The following is a 27173-nucleotide window of genomic DNA, read 5'->3' as shown; positions in this document are numbered from 1 at the left end:
CCGGGGCGGTACTTACCCAAAAGTCATCTTCTGGAAGAATGGTAACCTGCGTTTTTTTCTCCAAACTCTTCTCCTCTTCTGAGCGCAATTATTCTATTGGAGACCGAGAATTATTGGCCATTAAGCTGGCACTGGAGGAGTGGCGTTACCTGCTCGAGGGGGCTCTTCACCCGGTAAAAATTTACACAGACCACAAGAACTTGGCCTATCTCCAGAATGCCCAGAGACTTAACCCGCGCCAAGCCCGGTGGTCCTTGTTTTTTGCCCGCTTTGATTTCGTTCTTCATTTTCACCCGGCTGACAAAAACATCAAAGCTGACGCCTTGTCCCGATCCTTCCTGGTGTCTGATCTTGAGGAGGAGCCTAAACACATCATCGATCTCGCCAGAGTAATGCAGGTGGCCCCCATGAGTCTAAATCGTCTCCCTCCCGGTAAGACATTTGTAACGGTACCTGATCGGGAGAAAATCCTACACTGGGGTCACTCGTCTAAGCTAGCTGGGTACGCCGGTCAGAAAAAGACCCTCCAGCTTATTACCCGGCACTACTGGTGGCCTACCCTGCACAAGGACGTTATAGACTTTGTTTCTGCCTGTGTGTCCTGCGCCCGCAACAAGGTTCCGAGACACCTGCCAGCCGGTCGCCTCCTTCCTCTTCCAGTACCTACTGCCCCCTGGCAGCATATAGCTATGGACTTCATAACTGATCTCCCTGTCTCTGCCGGTTGTACGGTCATTTGGGTGGTTGCTGACCGTTTTTCCAAAATGGCTCATTTCATTCCCCTGCCAGGCCTCCCGTCTGCACCCGAGCTGGCTAAAGACTTTATCCGCCACATCTTCCGTCTCCATGGCCTGCCCCTCCACATCGTGTCGGATCGTGGGGTTCAGTTCACCTCACGCTTCTGGAGAGCCACATGTAAGCTGCTAGACGTCACCCTGGACTTCTCCTCCGCTTACCACCCACAGTCCAATGGTCAAGTGGAGCGGATCAATCAGATCCTGACCAGTTACCTCCGGCACTTCGTTAATGCCCACCATTCAGACTGGGTGGATCTCCTACCTTGGGCCGAATTCTCTTACAATAATCACGAGAGCGAATCTTCCTCCAAATTCCCTGTTTTTTGTAGTCTTCGGTCAGCATCCTCGGATCCCATTTCCCGTCTCCACCTCGGTGGACAATCCGGCTGCGGAATCTCTCGTTAGCAAATTTTCCTCCATTTGGGAGAGTACCCGATCCGCACTCCTTCAGTCGTCCGAGCGGATGAAAAAACACGCTGACAAAAGACGCCTGGATCCTCCACAATTCCGTCCTGGAGATAAAGTCTGGCTCTCGTCCAAGTATGTCCGGCTCAAGATTCCTTCCTACAAGTTAGGGCCTCGGTTCATCGGCCCACTGGAGGTTATCAAACAGATCAACCCGGTGGCCTATAAATTGAAACTCCCGGCCAACTTGCGGATCCCTAACTCCTTCCATGTATCTCTCCTCAAACCCGTGGTACTTAACTCTTTTTCCAAGTCTACAGGTACGCCTCCTGCTCCGGTTTCCGCTGAAAACGAGTTTGAGTTAGAGAACATTCTGGCCACCAAAAGGGTAAGAGGAAAGACCTTTTTTCTAGTAGATTGGAAGGGGTTTGGTCCTGAGGAGAGAACGTGGGAGCCCCGGGAGAACATCCATGCCCCTCTCATCCTTGGTAAATTTCTGTCTGGCCTAAAAAAGGGGGGGCCTAAAGGGGGGGGTACTGTAGAGTCGGCGTCCCTGCCTCCTGCTAGGCAGGGACACTGTTCCCCTCACCTCTCCGCTCCGTGCCCGGCGTCTTCCTCCCGCTCTGCTGGCAGCGCGCGCTCCTCCCCGGTCACTGTGCTTAGGGCGCGCGCGTGCGCTCCCCCTCTCTTAAAGGGGCCACGCGCGCCGCCCTAAGGAGTCCCCGGCCAATGGCCGGAGGACCTCTCCATATATAAGGCACCTCCTCCAAGATGGAGGTGCCCGAGCAATGTTGTTGCAAAGCCTTCACTCTGCTTCAGCCCTCAGGTCCCGTTACCAGTTACCTGCCAGATTCCTGCTTGTTACCTGCCAGTCACCTGCCAGATTCCTGCTTGTTACCTGCCAGTCACCTGCCAGATTCCTGCCTGTTACCTGCCAGTCACCTGCCAGATTCCTGCCTGTTACCTGCCAGTCACCTGCCAGATTCCTGCCTGTTACCTGCCAGTCACCTGCCAGATTCCTGCTTGATACCTGCCTGATATCCGCTTACCTGCTTGCAAGCCTGCGGTCCGACGGTCTGCCTTCCGACACCTGTCAGTCTGTCTATGGACCAGCTTGCCCGCTCACCTGGGAGCGTCCACCTGCTACCTGCCTGCTAGCCTACCTGGAGGCTCTGCCGTCACTTGCCGTGACCACCTGCCTGTCCAGAGACTCTTGCCCGCTCACCTGGGAGCGCTCACCTGCTACCTGCCTGCTAGCCTACCTGGAGGCTCTGCCGTCACTTGCCGTGACCACCTGCCAGTCCAGAGACTCTCGCCCACTCACCTGGGAGCGCTCACCAGCCACCTGCCTGCTGTCCTTCTACCCAGAGACTGTCCCTGTCACTTGCCGTGACTACCCGTCCTTCTACCCAGAGACTGTCCCTGTCACTTGCCGTGACTACCTGCCCGTCTTCCCTGGGAGCCACCCGCTTCCTTACAAGGACCGCCCCCTTGTATAGTTGCTCAGAGGTTCCGCCTCCCAGACCCGTTGCACATAGATCGAAATGCAATGATTGGACTGGCTGGCAGCTCTCCCGACACGAGCGTGACAACTTCATGTATTCCTATAGAGCTGTCACACTTGAGTAGGGAGAGTCGCCGTTTAACATTGCACTCCGATATACGTCCGATTAATATGGCTGTCAGACTGCGTCCTTAGTCCCATATTTAAAAAACAGAAAGACATTGTTCCCATCTCCTTACAGCTCCATGATGCAACGCCTTCCTCCTCTCATTGTCAGTATAGAGAAGCCTCATCTCCAGCCTTCTATCTCCGGCGTTAACACGCCGTTTGAACCCATTTTCTGCAACACTCACGGCTTGTTCTACCGACTCCGGCACGTGTCTATCACCTCTAGTTGCAGTTGTGACTTCTTCAAAGGACCCCTGGAAGCAGCACGCGTATATCTTCATTTGGACTACCATTTTCTCTTAGACAGGTAGGAATCACTCTTTTGGTATTTTGAGTGGTTTGCAGCGCATCTCTTTTCTTTTTAGCATGCACAAAGTTATCTTCACATGAGTATGATCAGGTCACTTACCAAGGGACCCGACACGTGTTTCACCACAGACGAAGCTGTGGTGAAACATGCGTCGGGTCCTTTGGTGGGTGAGCTGATCATTCTCATGTGAAGATAACTGTATGTGCATGCTATATGAAATCCCTTATATTACTTAGCAATTGAAAGACACTTAGTAGGAACATTCAATATCCCATCTTCCTTTTATTCATACAACATCTTGAACCTCAACAAACAAAATCTGTATATCACCGAAGGTAGATGCAGCATTAGAAGTATGGGGTGTACTCACTAACAAAATAAGTTCTATGCTAACTGCGCTCTATAAAAGCGCCTATAGAAACTTTAGAGCAATAAAATCCAGATTTTGAACTTAAAAATTGGTAACTTTTGGGTATTACATCAATTGGAGATTTGTATAAAAAGGAGGAATCAACCTCCTTCTCTTCATGTACAATTAAATATAATCTACCATATAAAGACTACTGTACAGTGGCATGCAAAAGTTTGTGCACCCCTGGTCAAAATGACTGTTATTCTAATCTCTTAAAGGGCTAAAGTTAAAGATGACACATTTCCTGTGTGTTTTAGGCAAAAATATATATACTGTATATAGTCATTTTTTTTTCAATTTAACAATTACAAAAATGAAAATGGGTTGATGCAAAAGTTTGGGCACCCTTGAAAATTTGTGTGCTCAGATAACTTTGACCAAGGTTTCAGACCTTAATTAGACTGTCAGGGTTATAGCTTGTTCACTATCGTCATTAGGAAAGGCCAGGAGACGCAAATTTCGCAGCTTTATAAAAATCCAGCCTTTTCTAACCTTGTGCTAAAAAACAGCAGCCATGGGTACTTCTAAGCACCTGCCTAGTACACCAAAAATAAAAATGGTGGAGGCGCACAAAGCAGGAGGCTTTAAGAAGATAGCATAGTGTTTTCAAGTTGCCCTTTCCTCAGTTAAGAAATGACAGTTAACAGGAACAGTGGAGGTCAAGATAAAGTCTGGAAGACCAAGCAAAATTACAGTAAGAACTACTAGTAGTATTGCTAGAGAGGCAAATCAGAACCTCTGATTGACTGCAAAAGATCTTCAGAAAGATTTAGCAGACTCAGGAGTTGTGGTTCATTGTTCTACTGTTCAGAGACACATGCACAAATATCACCTTCATGGAAGTTTCATCAGAAGAAAACCTGTTCTGCATCCTCACCATAAAATTCAACATCAGAAGTATGCAAAAGAACATATAAAACAAGCCTGATGCATTTTGGAAACAAGTCCTGAGGAACGATGAGGTTAAAATAGAACTCAAAATCCACAATAGACTACCCCTAAAAAGGCGCAAGATAAAGGTTTCACAACTGCCCTGATATGAACACCACTGAACATATGTGGCTAGACCTCACAATCGCAGTGCATGCAAGACGACCCAGGAATCTCACAGAACTGGAGGAATTTTCCAAGGAAAAATGGATGAAAATCCCTCAAACAAGAATTGAAAGACTCTTGGCTGGCTACTAGGTAGTAACCATGCACAGTGCCCAAACTTTTGCATGGACCCATTTTACTTTTTGTAATTTTTAAAAAGTAAAAGATGACATCACTGTCCCCAACTTCGGACAAATCAAACATTAAGAGGGAATCGGAGAGCAGTCAAACCCCTGGCTTCCTGTTGATGTCCAATACGTCCAAGGTGGGGACAGTGAAGCTGGCGCTGATTGGGCGCAGGGCTCGTGTGATGAAACAACCTTACGAACCCCGGGAACACGAATACCGACACCGCCACAACGGAGCTGGCAAGGAAGGTGAGTATGAGTGTTTTTATGTTAACGAGGTCAAACATGAGGAATGACAAGAGATTGTCCTAGTAGTGGGCAACCCCTTTAAAAAGTTTTTGTACATTTTTATGTTAAAACATATCCAACATTCTGATCATGAAAAAGCCTTCTCCCCTGTGTGACTTCTCCGATGTTTATTAACAGTTGATTTCCGTGTAAACCATTTCCCACATTGAGAACATGAAAATGGCTTCTCCCCTGTGTGAATTCTCTGGTGTTTAACAAAATCTGAGTTATTGCTAAAACATTTCCCACATTCTGAACATGAAAAAGGCTTCTCTCCGGTGTGGGTTCTCTGGTGCCTAACCAAAGCTGATTTATCGTTAAAACATTTCCCACATTCTGAACATGAAAAAGGTTTCTCCCCTGTGTGGGTTCTCTGGTGGCAATTAAGATTTGATTTTTGGTTAAACCATTTCCCACATTCTGAACATGAAAATGGCTTCTCCCCTGTATGGGTTCTCTGGTGTCTTACAAGATCTGATTTCTGGTTATAACATTTCTCACACTTGGAACAAAAAAATCTATTCTCTGCAGTGTGGAATTGTTCAAGTTTAAGAAAGGACTTTTCGAAGGGAAAACTATTTCTATATTCTGAACTTGAAAATGACTTATTTGCTTTATGATCAGTTCGTTTTTTAATGCTTATTTTGTGACTTTGATTTTCCTTAGGAGTCGGTAATGAATCAGAAGACAGGACCTGTTTCAAAGGATCAGATAATAGCTCTTTGCTGTGAAGGGATGATGGTAAATCTGGAGTAATGGCATTCACTTCAATTGTATCCTGTGGGATCTCAAGATCATCTGATTTAAAAATTGAAGATGTCAGCTGTCCCTCTGATCTCCTGGTGCAGTCATCTGCCAAGGATAAAAATAATTATTATTTTAGAATAAAATATCGTTGAATTTTATATATTATGACATTTCTACTTAAACTGTCCGTAAAAACGGCAAGTTATGCAAAAATATGGAATTATTCACTAAGACACTGAGAGATCACAGTTTAATAGAAAACCACATATAATGAACCAGTAAAGCGTGGCGTTCAACTATTTGTTCATTCTGCTTCCCAAATATGGAATAAAAAGCCACCAATATTATGTAAGCTAAAATAATACCAATAAAACTTCTACTCATCTCATAAAAAACAAGTCCCCACTCAAGTCATTCATCTGTCGGTGGAAAAACAGGTTTCCACATTATTAGTGGCTCAAAGGCTCTTGTAAAGCAACATGGCTTCCATAAACCAATCCAGCAATATCCGCTCTCCCAAAGTCAAATCTCCCCCTCACTTCTGAGCCTTGCAGTGTGCCCAAACCACATTTAGCATCCACGTATTTGGCATTACTATAGTGAGAAGAACCCACTTAATTTACGGTGTGTGTCTCCTGGAACACGATCTGGGCACTAAGTGTTACATAGTTACATAGTTTATAAGGCCAAAAAAAGACAAGCGTCCATCCAGTTCAGCCTATTTCTTGTGCACTGCAGCTATTCCGCAGTTGATCCAGGGGAAGGCAAAAAGGCCAATTTACATCATTGAGGAAAAATTCACTTCCTGACTCCAATCTGGCAGTCAGATTAAATCCCTGGATAAATTAACTATCCCTAAGCATAAGATGTAATTTTATTGTTCTCAAGAAAGGCAAGAAAATGTTGGGTAATAAAATGGCAAATGTACAAGATTCATTCTCCAACATCCACTACGTGCTAATTTCCGGAAAGTGCATGTGGAGTCAAAATAGTCACTACTCCTATAGATTAATTCACTGAGGGTTATAGTTTCCAAAATGGAGTCACTTTATGGGGATTTCTACTGTTCTGGTTTTCTGCCATTTTGTCATATTAGGGATTCTGCAAATGGTGTGTCCTATCTTCTCTGGGATCTGCTCCCATGAAGTCTGCTTCTGTCACCTGACGCCTTATTCATTTTGCAGGTGTCGCTGGTAATGGAGGAGAAGTCAGAACCAGAAGTTCTGGGCGACGCAGGCTCTATCCAGCCACTAAGAATAGGGCGTAAGATAACACTAAGAAAATGGAGTAGATAGCGCCAAGCCTGTTCGTGGTGGCCATCTTTTGAGCTGCCAGGTGACCATGAACAGTGCCTCCAATACATTGTGTCTGCCAACTATTCCAGCAAGATCTGCATTCATATAGCTAAATGGCGCACCTTCCCTTCTTAACCTGCCATGTGCCCAGACAGTAGTGTACAACTGTATATAGGGTACTGTCAGATTCAAGAGAAGTTGGAAAATAATTTGTAAGGTCCATTTGTTTCCTATTATCCTTTGTGAAGAATTCCAAAGTTATCACCATATAAAGTGACAAACGTCAGATTCGAAAAATGAGGCCTGATTAGAAACACAAAACTGTCTGTGGGAAGGCACAAAATACTGTAGTCAAAAACTGTGAGTATAGACAATAACAAATCATAAAAGTTAAGTTTGGTCATAAAGACTGGACCTGGTCTTGTAGGGACCATATGAGCACATTCAGCAGCACAGAAGGGAGAAAAGGTAGATTCATCTAATACGATATCAGGATTCTAGGAAACCAATAGATCATTACCCTCCGCTTTCTCTTACAGGCTCATCATAATGTTTTTCTTCAAGTGATTTTTTAACTTGTCAGCAAATTATACGTATGTTGTCATTTGGCCTTGTAGTTCACAAACCTGGGCAGGTAACGGTCAGCATCTTCTAATCCCAGGGGGAGGTGGATCCTCCAGGTTGTAAGTTCTACAGGAAAGGTCTTTCAATGCCCAAAGTTATTTGAACAGTTTTGGATGGAGGAGAATGTTGTGGTCTAGAGGCAAAATGGTGATCACACGATTGTGATACAGCCGGACTACACAACCGATAAAGGAGCCACAGCCGGTGACTGAGAAGAATTTGTGACTTCTCAGCATTTAGTGGTTACTACTCACCTGGGTAGTCATATGTAGGAATCTCCTCTTTACACCGCTCATCACCCCTCACATATGTCTCTGTAGTATTAATATGGGTCAGATCTTCACCCTGAAACAAACATTGTAAAAGTCACAGACAGATGGAGAAGTCCCATCTATGATCAGCTCTAATCTTGCCATCTCCACCGTTCTCATTAAACAAGTATAAAACACATAATACTGGTGGATAAAACAAGACTGAGCACAAGACCTTCACAGCTGTCTACACATCATAGGGGAGATCTCATGACACCTTCTCTCCATCTACCTGATGATCCTGAGGAACATTGGGGTCTTCTTGTTTACAGTCCTGTAGAAGAAGAGGACGGGGACATCTCTCTGGTGTTGTCCTCTTACTGGATAGATCTGGAGGAAACACATACAGGGACTGAATTCATTCTTTACATACAGATAATATAGGTCGTGTGTATTTAGTCCTGTCTATTACCTAGAGATGTGAGGGGCTGGGGAACCTCCATCATGACGTCCTTGTACAGATCTTTGTGTCCTTCTAAATACTCCCACTCCTCCATGGAGAAATAGACAGTGACATCCTGACATCTTATAGGAACCTGACACATACAATGATAGTCATCCCCCCGATCCCTCCATAGCGTTACTGTATAATGTCCCAGTATTCCCAGCAGTGTCACCTCTCCAGTCAGCAGCTCAATCATCTTGTAGGTGAGTTCTAGGATCTTTTGGTCATTGATGTCATCATGTATCAGGGGGTGAGGTGGAGGCCCTGTGATTGGGCTCAGGGGTCTTCCCCATCCCTCAGACACAGGGTCCTGACAGCGCTCACTAGAGGTCTTCTTCACAACTGTGTAACCCTGGTTATAGAGAGACACATTAATAAATCTCACTCCAGACATTTCCAGAGTCCTCACCTCTCCAGTTCTGTCCATCTGTTATTCCCATAGATAAGAATGATGTAATGTGACGTCATCAGAATCTCTCACCTCTCCAGTAAGCTGGAAGAGGATCTCTAGGGTGAGGTGGAATATCCTCTCCGCCATCTTGTCTCTTTCCATATCCATCCCTAATGGGATGGATGATTCAGAAAAATTCTGTTATATAGAAGATCTCCACTGAGAGGATCCGATATTGTAGAGACCTGAATAGGAAGATGATGAGCCGATGTAACATCATAAAGATCCTGTGTAATAATACAATTACTGAAGACCATGGGGGAAAACATATCAGGAGATAGAACGTGTAGTTGTTGTATTCTCTAGTCTTGTATGGATGGAACACCAGTTGAATTGCTGACTATGACATCTCCTTCATGCACTTTTCTGTGTTTGTTATGCCAGAACTGTTGGAGGATTATTAAAGGTGATAGTTTTCCCACCAATTAGAGGGGACACCTGTGGATATCGGTGTTTTTGTACCTGCTAGAGTTCTGGTGATTTACTAGTTAAAGTGCTCTTGTGGCAAAGTGGACGTTGGACAAACATCACGATCAATTACAATCAGACTGAAGGAACATCGTCCTCTATTCGGCTCTATGATTCTAGGATGAAATCCACTGCGGCCGCTGCTAAAAAAAATTGAAAAAGAGCAGAAGTTTGGTGAGACCACCGTGGCCAGACATTTCTCGGAGATAAAAGTTCTGATGTGCGATGGTCGGTGTTAGAAGAGGTTCTATAAGACAGTGTTCCCCAACTCCAGTCCTCAAGGCCCACCAACAGGTCATGTTTTCAGGATTTCCTTAGTATTGCTCAGGTGATGTAATTATCACCAGTGAAATCCTGAAAACATGACCTGTTGGTGGGCCTTGAGGACTGGAGTTGGGGAACACTGCTGTAAGACCCAATACGTCCGGCCAATCACAGTAATGCCAGTATCCAACATGGCTACCGGATTACTGTGTATGGCGCGCAATCCCCGCATATTTATTGGCTGTGTAACAGCAGCAATTATTGTGTTGGATGGAACTAGGAGATGAATAATGGCGTTGTGTGAGGACTTCTCTGGGCTTCTGTCCTTCATCCTGCAGTCGTCTGAATGGATCTAATGTGGACGGGAACCAGCTAAGCCGCATTCTGTCCACAGCTGTTACCTCACTGTTCACACCACACAGAGACCCCAAAAGAGTCTCCGTGCTGAAGGGGTTAATGCCCCCTGCGCCCAGTAATGGGGGTCTCCACATACCTCCACCTGCTGAGCTGCCACCACATATATGGCTGCTCTGTGCGCACAGGAGCTGTGATGAGGTCACAGGAGGGGAGGAGTCAGGGGTCACATGATCAGGGGCCTCAGTGGATGCAGGACTCTGCTGTGCTGGTTGTCATGGTGCTGGATGAGCTGAAGTTTATGTGTGGGGTCAGGAGGGGTTTACAGTGTGGATGTAGCAGAGCCGCGTGTGTACGAGGTGTACGGAGCAGAGCCGCGTGTGTACGAGGCGTACGGAGCGGAGCCGTGTGTGTACGAGGTGTACGGAGCGGAGCCGCGCGTGTACGAGGTGTACGGAGCAGAGCCGCGCGTGTACGAGGTGTACGGAGCAGAGCCGCGTGTGTACGAGGTGTACGGAGCAGAGCCGCGCGTGTACGAGGTGTACGGAGCAGAGCCGCGTGTGTACGAGGTGTACGGAGCAGAGCCGCGTGTGTACGAGGTGTACGGAGCGGAGCCGCGTGTGTACGAGGTGTACGGAGCAGAGCCGCGCGTGTACGAGGTGTACGGAGCAGAGCCGCGCGCGTACGAGGTGTACGGAGCAGAGCCGCGTGCGTACGAGGTGTACGGAGCAGAGCCGCGTGCGTACGAGGTGTACGGAGCGGAGCCGCGTGCGTACGAGGTGTACGGAGCGGAGCCGCGTGCGTACGAGGTGTACGGAGCGGAGCCGCGTGCGTACGAGGTGTACGGAGCGGAGCCGCGCGCGTACGAGGTGTACGGAGCGGAGCCGCGCGTGTACAAGGGGTACGGAGCGGAGCCGCGCGTTTACGAGGCGTACGGAGCAGAGCCGCGTGTGTACGAGGCGTACGGAGCGGAGCCGCGTGTGTACGAGGTGTACGGAGCAGAGCCGCATGTGTACGAGGTGTACGGAGCAGAGCCGCGCGTGTACGAGGTGTACGGAGCAGAGCCGCGCGTGTACGAGGTGTACGGAGCGGAGCCGGAGGTGTACGGAGCGGAGCCGCATGTGTACGAGGTGTACGGAGTGGAGCCGCGCGTGTACGAGGTGTACGGAGCGGAGCCGCGCGTGTACAAGGGGTACGGAGCGGAGCCGCGCGTGTACAAGGGGTACGGAGCGGAGCCGCGCGTGTACGAGGCGTACGGAGCGGAGCCGTGTGTACGAGGCGTACGGAGCAGAGCCGCATGTGTACGAGGTGTACGGAGCCGAGCCGCGTGTGTTCGAGGTGTACGGAGCGGAGCCGCGTGTGTACGAGGTGTACGGAGCAGAGCCGCGCGTGTACGAGGCGTACGGAGCGGAGCCGCGCGTGTACGAGGCGTACGGAGCAGAGCCGCGCGTGTACGAGGTGTACGAAGCGGAGCCGTGTGTGTGTACGAGGTGTACGGAACGGAGCCGTGTGTGTGTACGAGGCGTACGGAGCGGAGCCGCGTGTGTACGAGGCGTGAGGAGCGGAGCCGTGTGTGTATGAGGTGTACGGAACGGAGAAGTGTGTGTGTACGAGGCGTACGGAGCGGAGCCACGCGTGTACGAGGCATACGGAGCGGAGCCGCGCGTGTACGTGGCGTACGGAGCAGAGCCGCGCGTGTACGAGGCGTACGGAGCGGAGCCGCGCGTGTACGAGGTGTACGGAGTGGAGCCGTGTGTGTGCACGAGGTGTACGGAGCGGAGCCGCGTGTGTACGGAACGGAGCCGTGTGTGTGTACGAGGCGTACAGAGCGGAGCCGCGTGTGTACGAGGTGTACGGAGCGGAGCCGCGTGTATACGAGGCGTGAGGAGCGGAGCCGCGTGTGTACGAGGCGTACGGAACGGAGCCAAGTGTGTGTACGAGGCGTACGGAGCGGAGCCGCGTGTGTACGAGGCGTACGGAACGGAGCCGCGTGTGTGTACGAGGCGTACGGAGCGGAGCCGCGTGTGTACGAGGCGTACGGAGCAGAGCCGCGTGTGTACGAGGCGTACGGAGCAGAGCCGCGTGTGTACGAGGCGTACGGAGCAGAGCCGCATGTGTACGAGGTGTACAGAGCGGAGCCGTGTGTGTGTACGGAGCGGAGCCGCGCGTTTACGAGGTGTGCGGAGCCGCGCGTGTACGAGGTGTACGGAGCGGAGCCGCAGGTGTACGGAGCGGAGCCGCGCGTGTACGAGGCGTACGGAGCGGAGCCGCGCGTGTACGAGGCGTACGGAGCGGAGCCGCGCGTGTACGAGGCGTGAGGGGTGGAGCTGCGAGTGTACGAGGCGTGAGGAGCGGAGCCGCGCGTGTACGAGGCGTGAGGAGCGGAGCCGCGCGTGTACGAGGCGTATGGAGCGGATCCACGCGTGTACGAGGCTTACGGAGCAGAGCCTCGTGTGTATGGAGCGGAGCCGCGTGTGTACGAGGTGTACGGAGCGGAGCCGCGTGTGTACGAGGCGTACGGAACGGAGCCGAGTGTGTGTACGAGGCGTACGGAGGGGAGCCGCGTGTGTGTACGAGGCGTACGGAGCGGAGCCGCGTGTGTACGAGGCGTACGGAGCAGAGCCGCGTGTGTACGAGGCGTACGGAGCAGAGCCGCGTGTGTACGAGGCGTACGGAGCAGAGCCGCGTGTGTACGAGGTGTACGGAGCAGAGCTGCGTGTGTACGAGGTGTACGGAGCGGAGCCGCGCGTGTACGAGGCGTACGGAGCGGAGTCTCGCGTGTACGAGGCGTGAGGGGCGGAGCTGTTTGTGTACGAGGCGTGAGGAGCGGAGCCGCGCGTGTACGAGGCGTGAGGAGCGGAGCCGCGCGTGTACGAGGTGTATGGAGCGGATCCACGCGTGTACGAGGCTTACGGAGCAGAGCCTCGTGTGTACGGAGCGGAGCCGCGTGTGTACGAGGTGTACGGAGCGGATCCGCGTGTGTACGAGGTGTACGGAGTGGAGCCATGTGTGTACGAGGTGTACGGAGCCGTGTGTGTACGAGGTGTATGGAGTGGAGCCGCGTGTGTACGAGGTGTTCGGAGCGGAGCCGCGCGTGTACGAGGTGTACGGAGCGGAGCCGCGCGTGTTCAAGGTGTACGGAGCGGAGCCATGTGTGTACATGGTGTACGGAGATGAGCCGTGTGTGTACGTAGCAGAGTCGTGTGTGTACGGAGCAGAGTAGTGTGTGTACGGAGCAGAACCGCAAGTGTACGAGGCGTACGGAGCGGAGCCATGTGTGTACGAGGTGTACGGAGATGAGCCGTGTTTGTACATAGCAGAGTTGTTTGTGTACGGAGTGGAGCCGTGTGTGTGCGTATTGGAGCCGTGTGTGTACGGAGCGGAGTCGTGTGTGTACGAGGTGTACGTAGCTGAGCCGTGTGTGTATGTTTCGGAGCCGTGTGTGTACGAGGAGTACGTAGTGGAGCCGTGTGTGTACGAGGTGTACGGAACGGAGCCGTGTGTGTGTACGAGGCGTACAGAGCGGAGCCGCGTGTGTACGAGGTGTACGGAGCGGAGCCGCGTGTATACGAGGCGTGAGGAGCGGAGCCGCGTGTGTACGAGGAGTACGGAACGGAGCCGAGTGTGTGTACGAGGCGTACGGAGCGGAGCCGCGTGTGTACGAGGCGTACGGAGCGGAGCCGCGTGTGTACGAGGCGTACGGAGCAGAGCCGCGTGTGTACGAGGCGTACGGAGCAGAGCCGCGTGTGTACGAGGTGTACGGAGCAGAGCTGCGTGTGTACGAGGTGTACGGAGCGGAGCCGTGTGTGTGTACGGAACGGAGCCGTGCGTGTACGAGGTGTGCGGAGCCGCGCGTGTACGAGGTGTACGGAGCGGAGCCGCAGGTGTACGGAGCGGAGCCGCGCGTGTACGAGGCGTACGGAGCGGAGCCGCACGTGTACGAGGCGTGAGGAGCGGAGCCGCGCGTGTACGAGGCGTGAGGGGCGGAGCTGCGAGTGTACGAGGCGTGAGGAGCGGAGCCGCGCATGTACGAGGCGTGAGGAGCGGAGCCGCGCGTGTACGAGGCGTATGGAGCGGATCCACGCGTGTACGAGGCTTACGGAGCAGAGCCTCGTGTGTACGGAGCGGAGCCGCGTGTGTACGAGGTGTACGGACCGGATCCGCGTGTGTACGAGGTGTACGGAGTGGAGCCATGTGTGTACGAGGTGTACGGAGCCGTGTGTGTACGAGGTGTATGGAGCGGAGCCGCGCGTGTACGAGGTGTACGAGGTGTATGGAGCGGAGCCGCGCGTGTACAAGGTATACGGAGCGGAGCCATGTGTGTACATGGTGTACGGAGATGAGCCGTGTGTGTACGTAGCAGAGTCGTGTGTGTACGGAGCAGAGTAGTGTGTGTACGGAGCAGAGCCGCAAGTGTACGAGGCGTACGGAGCGAAGCCATGTGTGTACGAGGTGTACGGAGATGAGCCGTGTGTATACATAGCAGAGTTGTTTGTGTACGGAGTGGAGCCGTGTGTGTACGTATTGGAGCCGTGTGTGTACGGAGCGGAGTCGTGTGTGTACGAGGTGTACGTAGCTGAGCCGTGTGTGTACGTTTCGGAGCCGTGTGTGTACGAGGTGTACGTAGCGGAGCCGTGTGTGTACGAGGTGTACGTAAATGAGCCGTGTGTGTACGGAGCGGAGCTGTGTGTGTACGGAGCATTGTCGTGTTCGTACAGAGCAGAGCCGTGTGTGTACAGAGCGGATCCATGTGTATAGAGCCGTGTGTATGGAGCAGTATGTGTACAGAGGGGAGCCGTGTGTGTACGGAGCCATGTGTCTGCGGAACAGTGTGTGTACGGAGCCATGTGTGTATGGAGTCGTGTGTGTATGAGGCATACGGAGCAGAGCTGTGTGTGTACGGAGCGGAGCTGTGTGTGTACAGAGCCGTGTGTACGCTGTATACAGCTGTATACCCTCAGGTTCGGTTGCAGACCCCGCGGCTCTTTATCAGACTGTAGAAGAACTGACTCTGGACACTCGGTAAAACTGCGCCCGGACGTCTCTTGTTTCTCGCACAGATACTGATAACATAAGATGGAGTCAGACGAACCCTCCTACAAAACCTGATAACAAAGTCATTACTGCAGGACTGGATGAGAAAGGGATTTATTCTACAAGAAACCCTGGGGCCACAAATGAGAGAATCCGGGCCCCGTGGCTGGATACTCCGGGCCCCCGGCGTGTTAGGACCAGACGGGGTCTTTGTCCCTGGAGCTTCTCTGCTCGGTATAATGAGACTCTGATCTTGTTCTTATAAAGAGGGTTGGAGTAAAATAGAAGCTGCCTGAATATGAGGACCTTGTCTGATCTCTATGTCCTTGTGTACAGAGCTATGGAGATAGCGCTATTCTCTGTATAATAGATGTGATGTCGCTGGAGCCCTAATATTCCTGTACAGGGGTCTCTGTAGAGATAATCTTACCCCAGCATTATGGATTGGGAGAAGGGAAAAAGGGATTGAGGACATTTTATTGTAATTTACCTTTAAAAATAAAACTGTAATTAAAAATAACTGATTAAAAACAGTGGTTTGTTTTTCCACCATTTTGTCTGTAGGAGGTAAAGAGCCGAGGCTGAAGAAGTTTTATCTACAGAAGTCTACAAAAGAGGGAGGATTGGCAACTCCGAATGTCCTTGTCTATTTTGGGATTAGGAGTTAGGAAAAGGGGCAGGAGGACATTTTGGGATTTGTTTTGGGGGGTAGGGGCAAGAGATGCAATATTTGTCCATAAAGTGTAAGTATTAGTAATGAGCGAGCATGCCTGCCATTGCTTGATACTTGATCGAGCATCGCAGTGCCCGGGTATGTTTACTACTCGATCAAGTATAAAACCCATTAACGCGATGCGGCAGGCAAATCACAGTAATTCCAATAGCCAAAATGGCTACGTCATTACCGTGTATGGCAGGCAATCCCCGCGTGTTTTTTGGCGGTCTAACAGCTGCGAAACATGCGGGAGGGGGACTTAAGCACCCACGATATTCGATTGAGAACCTGAGCACCCTGATGCTCGATCAAGTATTGAGCAATGGCAAGCATGCTCGCTTATCACTAGTAAATATATGAATACAGTTAGGTCCAGAAATATTTGACCAAATCTTCGTGATTTCAGCTCTGCAGGCCACTAATGTAGATTTAAAATGAAACAACTGAGATGCAATTGAAGTGGAGACTTTCAGGTTGAATTAAAAAGGATTGAACAAAAATATCCTGTGAATCGTTTAGGAATTGCAACCATTTTTCTGCAAATCCTCCTCATTTCAGGGGCTCAAAAGTAAATGGACAAATTAACTTTGCCATCAAATGTTCATGTTGAATACTTTGTAGAGTATCCATTGCAGCAATTACTGCCTGAAGTCTGGAAGCCGTGGACATCGCCAAATGCGCTGGCGTCACTATCCCCGCTTTCTGTCGAATTGAACATGAAGAAGTGTGGGCTGCAGCTGATCTTTGACTTCCTCTTTGTGTTCAATTCGTACAAAGGTGGGGACAGTGAAGCCAGCTATGATTGGGGTCCTGGCTCACGTGTCACAACAACCGCATGGGAGCCCAGGGATTGCGACTGCCAACACCACTGGAATGGCGCCAGCATGAGAGGTGAGTAGAAGCTTTTTCATTTTATCTGGGCCAAGCATGGGGTATGACAAGGAGTTGTCCAAGTAGTAGACAACTTCTATAAACCTATGAAATGCAGCTCAATTGGGTTGAGATCTGGTGATTGATGACCATTGCAGAATATTCCACCTCTTTGCTTTCACGCTATTTTTTGGGTCATTGTTTATCGGTACTGTGCAGCACCATCCAATCAACCTTACTGCATTTGGTTGAATCTGAGCAGAAAGTATCGCCGTGTACACACAGAATTCATCCAGCTGCTTCTGTCTTCAATCACATCATCAATAAACACTAGTGATCTCACACCATTGGAAGCCATGCATGCTTGCACCATCACACGGCCTCCACCATGTGTTACAGAGGATGTGCCGTGAATTGGATCATGAGCCGTTCCAAGCCTCCTCCATACCTTCTTCTTCCCATCATTCTGGTACATGTTGATCTTCGATTCATTTCTCCAAAGAATGCTTTTCCAGAACTGGACTGACTTCTTTAGATGTTATTTGGCAAAGTCTGGTCCTTGTATTTTTAAGTCTGATTAACAGTTTGCACCTTGTGGTGAACTCTCTGTATTTGCTTATTTACTCTCATGAAGTCTTTTCTTTTATGGTGGACCAAGACACTAAAACACCTTCTTCCAGAAAGTGTTATTCACTTAGGTTGATATTGTGGAGGGGTTTTCTTTACCATGTAAAGGATTCTGCAGTCATCCACTACTGTTTTCTTCAGTGGACGTCAACACCTTTTTAGTTCCAAAGCACACCAGTGCATTTTTATTCGCAGAATGTACCGTACTGTTGATTTGGCCACTCCTAACATTTCTGCTCTTTGGTGGATTTGATCTTTTCACTTCCATTGAGAGCTCCTTTCTGTGTTATGGGTTCATAGCAACAGCTTCCAAATACAAAAGCCACACCTGGAATCAGCCCCAGACCTTTTACCTTTTTAATTGATAATAGATTCATGAGGGAAGAGCCCAAAAAGCCAATGAAAGAGCCTTTGAGATCATTGTCTAATTACTTTTGATCCCTTGAAAAAGATGCAGCTCCATATTAAAGAGCTGGAATTCCTAAACCCATACTCAAATTAGGATGTAAATACCCTCAAGTTAAAGCTGAGAGTTGGCACTTTATTAAGACCAGATTGATTTTATTTTTGTATCTTGAATATGTTTCGGTAAACAGTGAAAATGCCCAAACTTGTGTCAGTGTCCAAATATTTTCTGGACCTAACTATCTAAAGGTGCTATTGAAGTGAAATTCTCACCAGATGTTGGTAACAACCCATCCAATCCACGCAGGCAAAGAAATTAAACCAAAGTTGGCCATAAATTAAAATATGTATTATAATGAGAAATGACACAGGGAAAAAGTATTTAACTTGCTTACTGAAGTTTATTTAATACTTTGTACAAACGCCTTTGTTGTTGATGTCAGCGTCAAGATTCCTCCAGTATGGAGAAACTAATCGCATTGCTCAGTAGCGATTTTGGCCCATTTGTCTACACTAATACTCTTAAAATCCTGAAGGTCCTGTGGGTTATCTTCATCATCTTGGTAGATGGCAGCAGATTTTTATCAAGAATGTCTCAGTACATTTGTCCATTCATCCTTCCTTCAATTATATGAAGTTTGCCAGTGCTATATGCTGAAAAACAGCCCCACACCATGATGTTCCCACCTCCAAACTTTGGTTTTGTGTTTTTGGGTGATATGCAGTGCCTTTTGGTGTCCAAACATGGTGTATATTATGGCATCCAAAGAGTTCAATTTTGGTCTAATCTGACCAGACTATGTTGTTGAGCAAACTTTAAACATGGTTGGATATGTTTTTGTTCAGCAATGGTTGTTGAGTGCATTACTTATAGTTTTCTTTGACACAATTGAACCTGCTTTGCAGTCTAGCTAGATCAAATGCAGAAGTTCTTCTGATTTACTAAGGAGGTACATAACATTTATAGCAAATCTCTTGGAGTATTTCCAAGGGTGCATCATCTTTAATATAATTGTTTAGCCACAATTATTGCCTTATATGATCAGAGGCAGAATATACAGTAAGTTCCTTAAAAGTCACATAGCATAGGTGTGGTGCAGGAAGCCAGCGCCATTTTGAATATCTTCATATAATATTGATATCTTTAACAATTCCAGTTCTTTCTGTTGCTCTCCTCAGATAATTCTTGGCTCTTTGACAATTTTTTGGATAATTCTTTTCACTCCTCTGCCTGAAACCTGGTTGTGGCTGGTTTATGGTGAAATGATGTTCTTTCAAATACTGGATTATTGCCGCAACAGTACTGTACGGTACCGTACTTTAGTAGTTCAGAAATTCTTCTGTAACCAATGCCACCAATATGTTTTGCAACAATAAGGATGCAAAAGTCTTGAGACAGCTCACTGGTTTTACTCATCATTAGATATTTCTTGTATGGCATTCTGGTGAGAATTTCATGTCAATAGCACCTTTAGAAATATACTTACATAGAAATTTGGTGAAGTGTTCAATACTTATTTCACCCGCTTTATAACAATGTGAAATATTGACTGTACATTGAAGATTGCTTTTTGGATTAAAGATAGTAGCAACTTCATATATTTTTAATTCTAATATACTATATTTTTCAGACTATAATACACACCTAATCATAAGACGCATCCAAGGTGTGAAGACCCAGGGTCTTCCGTGAGCAGAACACTACTCAGACAACACAGGGTAATGATAAACAGTGTGGCAATAATTTATTGAACCACCAGCAATCACATATAGAACAGTCCCAGCAAATTCACGAGATAGTGCAAAGTACAGATTCTCACCCTTCCACTGGCCCGCCGGATATAGAGCCATGTGATATGTGGCCAGGTGACCTGATGTTCCACCTGGATTCTTCAAATAGTCTCTGAGAGTTCAGCAATGGAGCAGTTCTGTATTTTTACAGCCAGGGCTGTGGTCCCTTAGGCTGTCATCTTGTGATGTCACACAGAACAGACACAGAGACCCCCTTTTAATAGTCCACATTTGTCCTTTCAAGCCATCATTCATAGGTCAAGGGTCGTGATATTAATTCACAATGCTCAACTATCCACAGCTCATCCCCCATAGTGTTGGCTGGCAAACACCCTGCAATGGTATTTAACTTATCTAGCAAACATCCATTGTTCCAAGGCCCTGTATTGTAAAAGTGGCAGACAATACTTTGTAAGAGTTGATATGAGTTGAGAATAGCAGCCATTCATCAATTACCACCTCAAGTGATCAGTATTCAGGGTTATACAAACAATTGTCAGTGTTGAGCAACCAAAGAAGAACACAGGTTTAAAAGTCAACACAACAATAAGGGGGTATGGTTCCTGGCCATGAAATGTATGTCTGGCATAATTAAAAAGCTGTGTCATCATACAAGGTTTAAACAGCAGGAAGAAGGAAAACATTTTTTTCTACTAATTAAATATTTCTCGATGGTGTAAAGTGGAGGAGTGTGTAACGACTCAGCGCCACTGGAAATTCTGGCCACTTGAATATTGCAATTTATTGTTAGTGTTCAGCATCCCTTTTTGCAGCATTCTGCTGTTTTGATCCTTATATTTTAATGATAGTCTAATAAAATATGCTTTTATATTAATGGATCGCTTCTGTGCTCAAACTAATTATTATGGGAGGGTATTATTCCACAGGGCTCATGTCTCATTGTTTGAGCATTTAATCAGTTTACGTAGTTGGTATAGCAGGGGATCTCTTGTAAATCAACATCTAGCTGGCTTTAGTACAATATGCAATTAGTGCAATTAGCATAGTAACAAACATTGTTTCACCCTGAATCACTGTCCTTGAATAGCCAAAGAAACACACATACAGTCACAAGTCAACACAAACACAATAGTGTATTTCTCTTGGCTTAACAAATCTAGATGTCTGGCTGATTAAGATTAGAAGTTGTTTCATCAAAATCAGGAAGGACAAGGTCTCATTGTTCTCCTCTGTCACAGAAAGCTACCTCCAGTCTATAAGATGCACTCACTTATTATCAAGATTTTTTTCTTGCTAAAAGTGTGTCTTATAGTCGAAAAACAAAAAGTTTTAAAGTAATTTCCCTTTCTCATTTGATTATACAACTGTCTGTTATATGTTTTTGTACAATCTGTCAATAACATATATAGTTTCTCCACCGTCTGAGTTATTTTTGATGGTCAACAAAATGCGATTTTCCAGTAATTAATTTTTCACACTTAAGGTATAATAATGGATTCCCTCTGTGTGGGATTTTTGATCTTTAACAGGGTTGTCCAGTACTTGGACAACCCCTTCTCATTCCTCAAGTTTGGTCCTGTTAAAATAAAAACAATTATACAAACCTCCCATGCCTGTGCAGTTTCAGTCGTGTAAGCACTTCTGTTTCCGAGGCTCATGTGATGTTGCTACGTCATGTGAGCCCTGCAGCCAATCAGCACTGGCGTCATTGTCCCCACATTCGGACACATCGAACAAAAAGAGCAAGCAAGAAAGCAGCAGCAGCCCTGGCTTCCTGTTAATGTTCAATACGTCCGAAGGCGGGGACAGTGAAGCCGGTGCTGATTAATCGCAGGGATTGTGTGATGTAATAACTTCACTTGAGTCCTGGGAACACGAGTGCAGACACCCCTGGAACAGCACCGGCATGGAAGGTGAGTATGAGTGTTTTTCTTTTTACGAGGCCACACATGAGGAATGACAAGGGTTTGCCCTAATAGTGAACAACCCCTTTAAGAAAATACAATTTTCAGTTAAAACATTTCCATCATTCTGAACATGAAAAAGGCTTCTCCCCCGTGTGAATTCTCTAATGTTTATTTAGAAATGACTTCAGTGTAAAACATATCCCACATTAAGAACATGAAAAAAGCTTCTTCCCTGTGTGAATTCTTTGATGACTAATAAAAGAAGATTTCTTCACAAAACATTTCCCACATTCTGAACATGAGAATTGCTTCTCCCTTGTGTGGGTTCTCTGGTGCCTAAGAAGGTGTGAGCTCTGGTTAAAACATTTCCCACATTCTGAGCAGGAAAAAGGCTTCTCCCCTGTGTGGGTTCTCTGGTGGATATCAAGATACGCTTTCCGGTTAAAACATTTCCCACATTCTGAACAGGAAAAAGGCTTCTCTCCTGTGTGGGTTCTCTGGTGGCAAACAAAATGCCCTTTAATGTTAAAACATTTTCCACATTGTGAACAGGAAAAAGGCTTCTTCCCTGTGTGGGTTCTCTGGTGGTCAACAAAAGTGGATTTCTGGATAAAGCATTTCCCACAGTCTGAACAGAAATAAGGCTTTTCCCCTGTGTGAATTTTCTGGTGCCTAACGAAAGTTAATTTGTGTTTAAAACATTTCCCACATTCTGAACATGAAAAAGGCTTTGCCACTGTGTGAGTTCTCTGGTGCTTAACAAAAGCTGATTTATAGTTAAAACATTTCCTACATTTTGAACATGAAAAAGGTTTTTCCCCTGTGTGAGTTCTCTGGTGGTCAACCAAAGCTGATTTCTGGTTAAAACATTTCCCACATTCTGAACAGGAAAAAGGCTTCTCCCCTGTGTGAGTTCTCTGGTGCATAACCAAAGCTGATTTGTCTTTAAAACATTTCCCACATTCTGAACATGAAAAAGGCTTCTTCCCTGTGTGAGTTCTTTGGTGCCTAACCAAATTTGATTTCTGGTAAAAGCGGTTTCCACATTCTGAACATGAAAAAGGCTTTTCCCCTGTGTGAGTTCTTTGGTGGTCAACCAAAGCTGATTTCTGGTTAAAACATTTCCCACATTCTGAACAGGAAAAAGGCTTCTCCCCTGTGTGAGTTCTCTGATGCATAACCAAAGTTGATTTGTGTTTAAAACATTTCTCACATTCTGAACATGAAAAAGGCTTCTCCCCTGTATGAGTTCTTTGGTGCCTAACCAAACTTGATTTCTGGTAAAAGCGGTTGCCACATTGTGAACAGTAAAAAGGCTTCTCCCCTGTGTGAGTTCTCTGGTGGCAAACCAAATCTGATTTCTGGTTAAAACATTTCCCACATTCTGAACATGAAAAACGCTTCTCCTCTGTGTGAGTTCTTTGGTGCCTAACCAAATTTGATTTCTGGTAAAAGCGGTTTCCACATTCTGAACATGAAAAAGGCTTCTCCCTTTTCTTCGCTGTGTGAATATTTTGATGTTTAAGAAAATTTTTTTCAAGTGGAAAACAGTTTCCATATTCTGAACGTGAAAATGGCTTATTTGCTTTAGGAGCAATTAGTTTTTTTAAGCTTATTTTGTGACTTTGATTTTCCTTAGTATTCGGCAATGAATCAGAAGACAGGACATGTTTCAAAGGATCAGATGACAGATCTTTGCTGTGAAGGGATGATGGTATATCTGGAGTAATGGTATTCACTTCAATTGTATCCTGTGGGATCTCAAGCCCATCTAATTTAAAAACTGAAGAAGTCAGCTGTCCCTCTGATCTCCTGGTACAGACATCTGCCAAGAATAAAACCAATTATTATTTTAGAATAAAATATCCTCAAGTTTTATATTTTTTTAACATTTCTACTTACACTGTCCGTAGAAACGGCAAATTATGTAAAACTATTAAATTATTCACCAAGACAATGACAGTTCACAGTCTAATAGAAAACCTCATAGCATGAACCAGTAGAGCGTGGTGTCCAACTGTTTGCTCATTCTGCCTCCAAAATATAAAATAAAAAGCCACAAATGTTATGTAGGTGAAAATAATACCAATAAAAACGCCTACTCATTTCACAAAAAAAAAATCCCCACTCAGGTTCATGATCTGTCAATGGAAAAACAGAGGTTTATACATTATTAGTGGCTCAAAGGCTCTAGAAAAGCAACATGGCTTCAATAAACCAATCCAGCAATATCCACTCTCCCAAAGTCAAATCTCCCCTTCACTTCTGAGCCTTGCAGGGTGCTGAAGCCACATTTAGCATCCATGTATTCGGCATTACTATAGTGAGAAGAACCCATTTAATTTACGGTGTGTGTCTCCTGGAGCACAATCTGGGCACTATGTGTTGGGTAATGAAATGGCATATTAGCAATTTTCACGCTCCAACATTCACTGTGTGCTAATTTCTGGAAAGTGGGTGTGAAGTCAAAATAGTCACTACTCCTATAGATTAATTCACTGAGGGTTATAATCTCCAAAATGAAGTCACTTTATGGAGATTTCTACTGCTCTAGTTTTCTGCCATTTTGTTATTTTAGGGGCTTCTGCAAATGGTGTGTCCCATCTCCTCTGGTATCTGCTCCTGTCACCATGAGCCACCTTATTCATTCTGCAGGTGGTGCTGGTGATGGAGGGGACATCGGAACTAGGGTTGAGCGAGTATATTCTGTCCGAGTATGCTCGGGCCGAGCTCCGAGTAGTTACAGCTGCTCGGTGATATGGTTGAATCGCTCCCGCGTGCATGATTTGCAACTGTTTAACAGCTTTATTACATGTGAGGAATGTGTAAGAAATAGACATTCCTCACATGTAATAAAACTGTCAAACAGTCACAAATCATGCACACGGGAGCGATTCAACCATATCACCGAGCAGCTATAAATACTCGGAGCTCGGCCCGAGCATACTCGGCGAAAGGGTTAATTGAACATACTCGCTCAACACTAATCGGAACCAGAAGCTCTGGGCGGTGCAGGCTCTGTCCAGCCACTAAGATTAGGGTGCCTGGGGTCAGTAGTACCATCCAGTCTAGCAGTATAGGTGTGTGTGCTGTCCAGCTGGAGTAATCTGCTCCCTGCTTCAGCCAATTGGAGAGCACCACACCCTACTAAAGCTGGAAGCATATTTCCGGAAGCTGCCAGATCCAGCCTTGTTCTCCTCTGGGTCAGTCCTCTGTGCTCAGCTCTCGGCTTGTGTATCAGTTTCCTGTTGTGACCCCGGCCCGTTTACTGACTACTCTTGTGTCTTCTGATTTAGTATTTTCTCTGCCCTCCTGGTTCTGACCCAGCTAACAGACTATTCTTCTTTCCATCTCACACCACACAACAGCAGATAGCACCGTGGTCCAAGCCAAGGGGTCTCTCTGTAAGTCCAGATCCATGTAGAGGGGTTAAAGGATGATGGGCAAAACTGTGACTATAGACAACAACACATCTACTAAAATGATCAAACTCAACAGTCTTCTTAAGGAATAAAATGAGTAACTAGTGGTGAAATCTCTCTGGGATAATTAGAGTATGGGGCTCGGTGGCTCTTGGGATTCTAAACTATCGTAAGGAACAATATTTTCTGTCAGATGAGTTTCAAGAAGAAATATTAGACATTCAAAGAGAACTTTTTATAATAGTGCAGAGCTGAGGTGTCTTAAATATAGACCACGAGCATTCATAAGAGGTAATGGAGATCTTTTTTGAAAGACTACCAGGGAGTTACAGACTCACATAAGTAAGGCCGGCCGATCCCACCACAATGAAACGATCATACAGAATGAATGTGTAAAAAAGACATAGAATAAAAAAACATGTTACATCCCCAACAACAACGTATGTATGAGGGGAGAGCTCCAACATTAAACCAGAGTTGCACTCATTTATTTTGGACCATTGGAGCTACTAGGAGTCCTGACCAGAAGAGTACAGAAAGTATTAGCGCCCCCATTTCAGGAGAGATTGTGCAGTAATCTGACTTCCTTAGGATTAAAAACATAATGTAATTTATGACGTGGAGTGAATCCATGAAACCAGGGTTCGAGCCATGCCAACACAAATTGACACTTGTCCCTCACTGCACATTTAATGTTGTCGATCATAAAAGTGAAGTTTGGCCAGAAAGACTGGACCTGGTCTTGTAGGGACCATATGGGCACATTCAGCAGCACAGAAAGGAGAGAGGGTGGATTCATCCAATAAGATATCAGGGATCTAGGAAGCCAACAGCATCATTACCCTCCGCTTTCTCTTACAGACCCATCATAATATTTTTCTTCAAGTGATTTTCTAACTTGTCAACACATTTTATGTACACTGTCATTTGGCTTTGTAGTTTACAGATTTGGGAAAGTAAGAATCAGTATCTTCTAATCCCAGGGGGGAGGTGGATCCTCCAGGTTGTAAGTTCTATAGAAAAGGGCTTTCAATACCCAAAGTCATTTGAACAGTTTTTGGTGGAGGAGAATGTTGTGGTCTAGAGGCAAAATGGTGATTACACGATTGTGATACGGCCGGACTACACCACTGATAACTTCGGCACTCCATACATGAAAATATAAGAAATATTGTATCTAGACTAATGTCACTTTGAAAAATGGAGGTTTTTTGCGCATAATTTGGCCATACAGGCTTACAGCCCAAGAGTGGCATATCCAGTGGTAGCGTAGCGTAGTTTCCCATCATACGAAGGTGACCTTGTCGTGGTTGATGGGCACACATAAATTGGCCAAATTATGCGCAAAAAACCTTCATTTTTCAAAGTGACATTAGTCTAGATACAATATTTCTTATATTTTCATGTATGGAGTGCCGAAGTTCTTTTTGCAATTGAGATTACTCTTTTCTTCAGAGCACCCGAATAGACCAGTGAGCGACCCCTCTCTTTTTTCTATTAATCATTTTTGGGATCCCGCTCCTGGAGCATTGCAGCAGGTACGTGTTCACACTATTAGAAGTTTGACAGCCTTTTTTCTGACCATGTGTCCCTCCCATTCAGTCACAGGTGGTTTTAACTAGCTCTACCAGCCCATACATTGTAGGTTAAAAACCCAAGCAGAGACATATTGTCCATACAGGCTTACAGCCCAAGAGTGGCATATCCAGTGGTAGCGTAGCGTAGTTTCCCATCATACGAAGGTGACCTTGTCGTGGTTGATGGGCACACATAAATTGGCCAAATTATGCGCAAAAAACCTTCATTTTTCAAAGTGACATTAGTCTAGATACAATATTTCTTATATTTTCATGTATGGAGTGCCGAAGTTCTTTTTGCAATTTACACCACTGATAAAGCAGCCACAGCCGGTGTCTGAGAAGAATCTGTGACTTCTCTGCATTTAGTGATTACTACTCACCTGGGTAGTCATATGTAGGATTCTCCTCTTTACACCGCTCATCACCCCTCACATATGTCTCTGTAGTATTAGTATGGGTCAGATCTTCACCCTGAAATAAATATTGTAAAAGTCACAGACAGATGAGAAGTCCCATCTATGATCAGCTCTAATCCTGCCATCTCCACCGTTCTCATTACACAAGTAAAAAACATATAATACTGGTGGATAAAACAAGACTGAACACAAGACCTTCACAGCCGTCTACACATCTTGGGGAGATCTCAAGACATCTTCTCTCCATCTACCTGATGATCCTCAGAAAAGTTGGGATTTTCTTGTTTACAGTCCTGTGGAAGAAGAGGATGGGGACATCTCTCTGGTGTTGTCCTCTTACTGGATAGATCTGGAGGAAACACATACAGGGACTGAATTC

At 46.5% G+C, this 27173-nt stretch overlaps 2 protein-coding genes across 4 annotated transcripts in view; both read right to left on the bottom strand.

Annotated features, from left to right (window-relative positions):
• Window positions 1–3355: 3355 nt before the first annotated feature.
• Window positions 3356–27173, bottom strand: part of LOC141201399 (uncharacterized) — a 259824-nt gene continuing 236006 nt past the window's right edge. Inside the window, exons 4-6 of the mRNA XM_073663390.1 lie at window positions 8317–8414; window positions 8028–8118; window positions 3356–5959 (exon numbers count right to left, since the gene is read on the bottom strand). Of these exons, the coding sequence (XP_073519491.1) occupies window positions 5196–5959; window positions 8028–8118; window positions 8317–8414 (953 nt within the window). The 3' untranslated portion in view covers window positions 3356–5195. The remainder of the gene's footprint in view (window positions 5960–8027; window positions 8119–8316; window positions 8415–27173) is intronic.
• LOC141201432 (uncharacterized) overlaps window positions 20374–27173 on the bottom strand; it is a 47630-nt gene continuing 40830 nt past the window's right edge. Inside the window, exons 5-7 of one of the 3 annotated variants that reach the window (XM_073663420.1) lie at window positions 27046–27143; window positions 26759–26849; window positions 20376–23201 (exon numbers count right to left, since the gene is read on the bottom strand). In XM_073663420.1, coding sequence (XP_073519521.1) covers window positions 21583–23201; window positions 26759–26849; window positions 27046–27143 — 1808 coding nt within the window. In that variant the 3' untranslated portion in view covers window positions 20376–21582. Of the gene's footprint in view, window positions 23202–26758; window positions 26850–26989; window positions 27144–27173 lie in introns of those variants that run through there. The other 2 variants (XM_073663421.1, XM_073663423.1) reach the window with 2 other exon arrangements.

Source organism: Phyllobates terribilis, unplaced genomic scaffold (genome assembly GCF_046119375.1).
Source record: "Phyllobates terribilis strain yellow unplaced genomic scaffold, ASM4611937v1 Scaffold_115__1_contigs__length_5345438, whole genome shotgun sequence".
Classification (NCBI taxonomy): domain Eukaryota; kingdom Metazoa; phylum Chordata; class Amphibia; order Anura; family Dendrobatidae; genus Phyllobates; species Phyllobates terribilis.
This window is presented reverse-complemented; position numbering and strand designations above follow the sequence as displayed.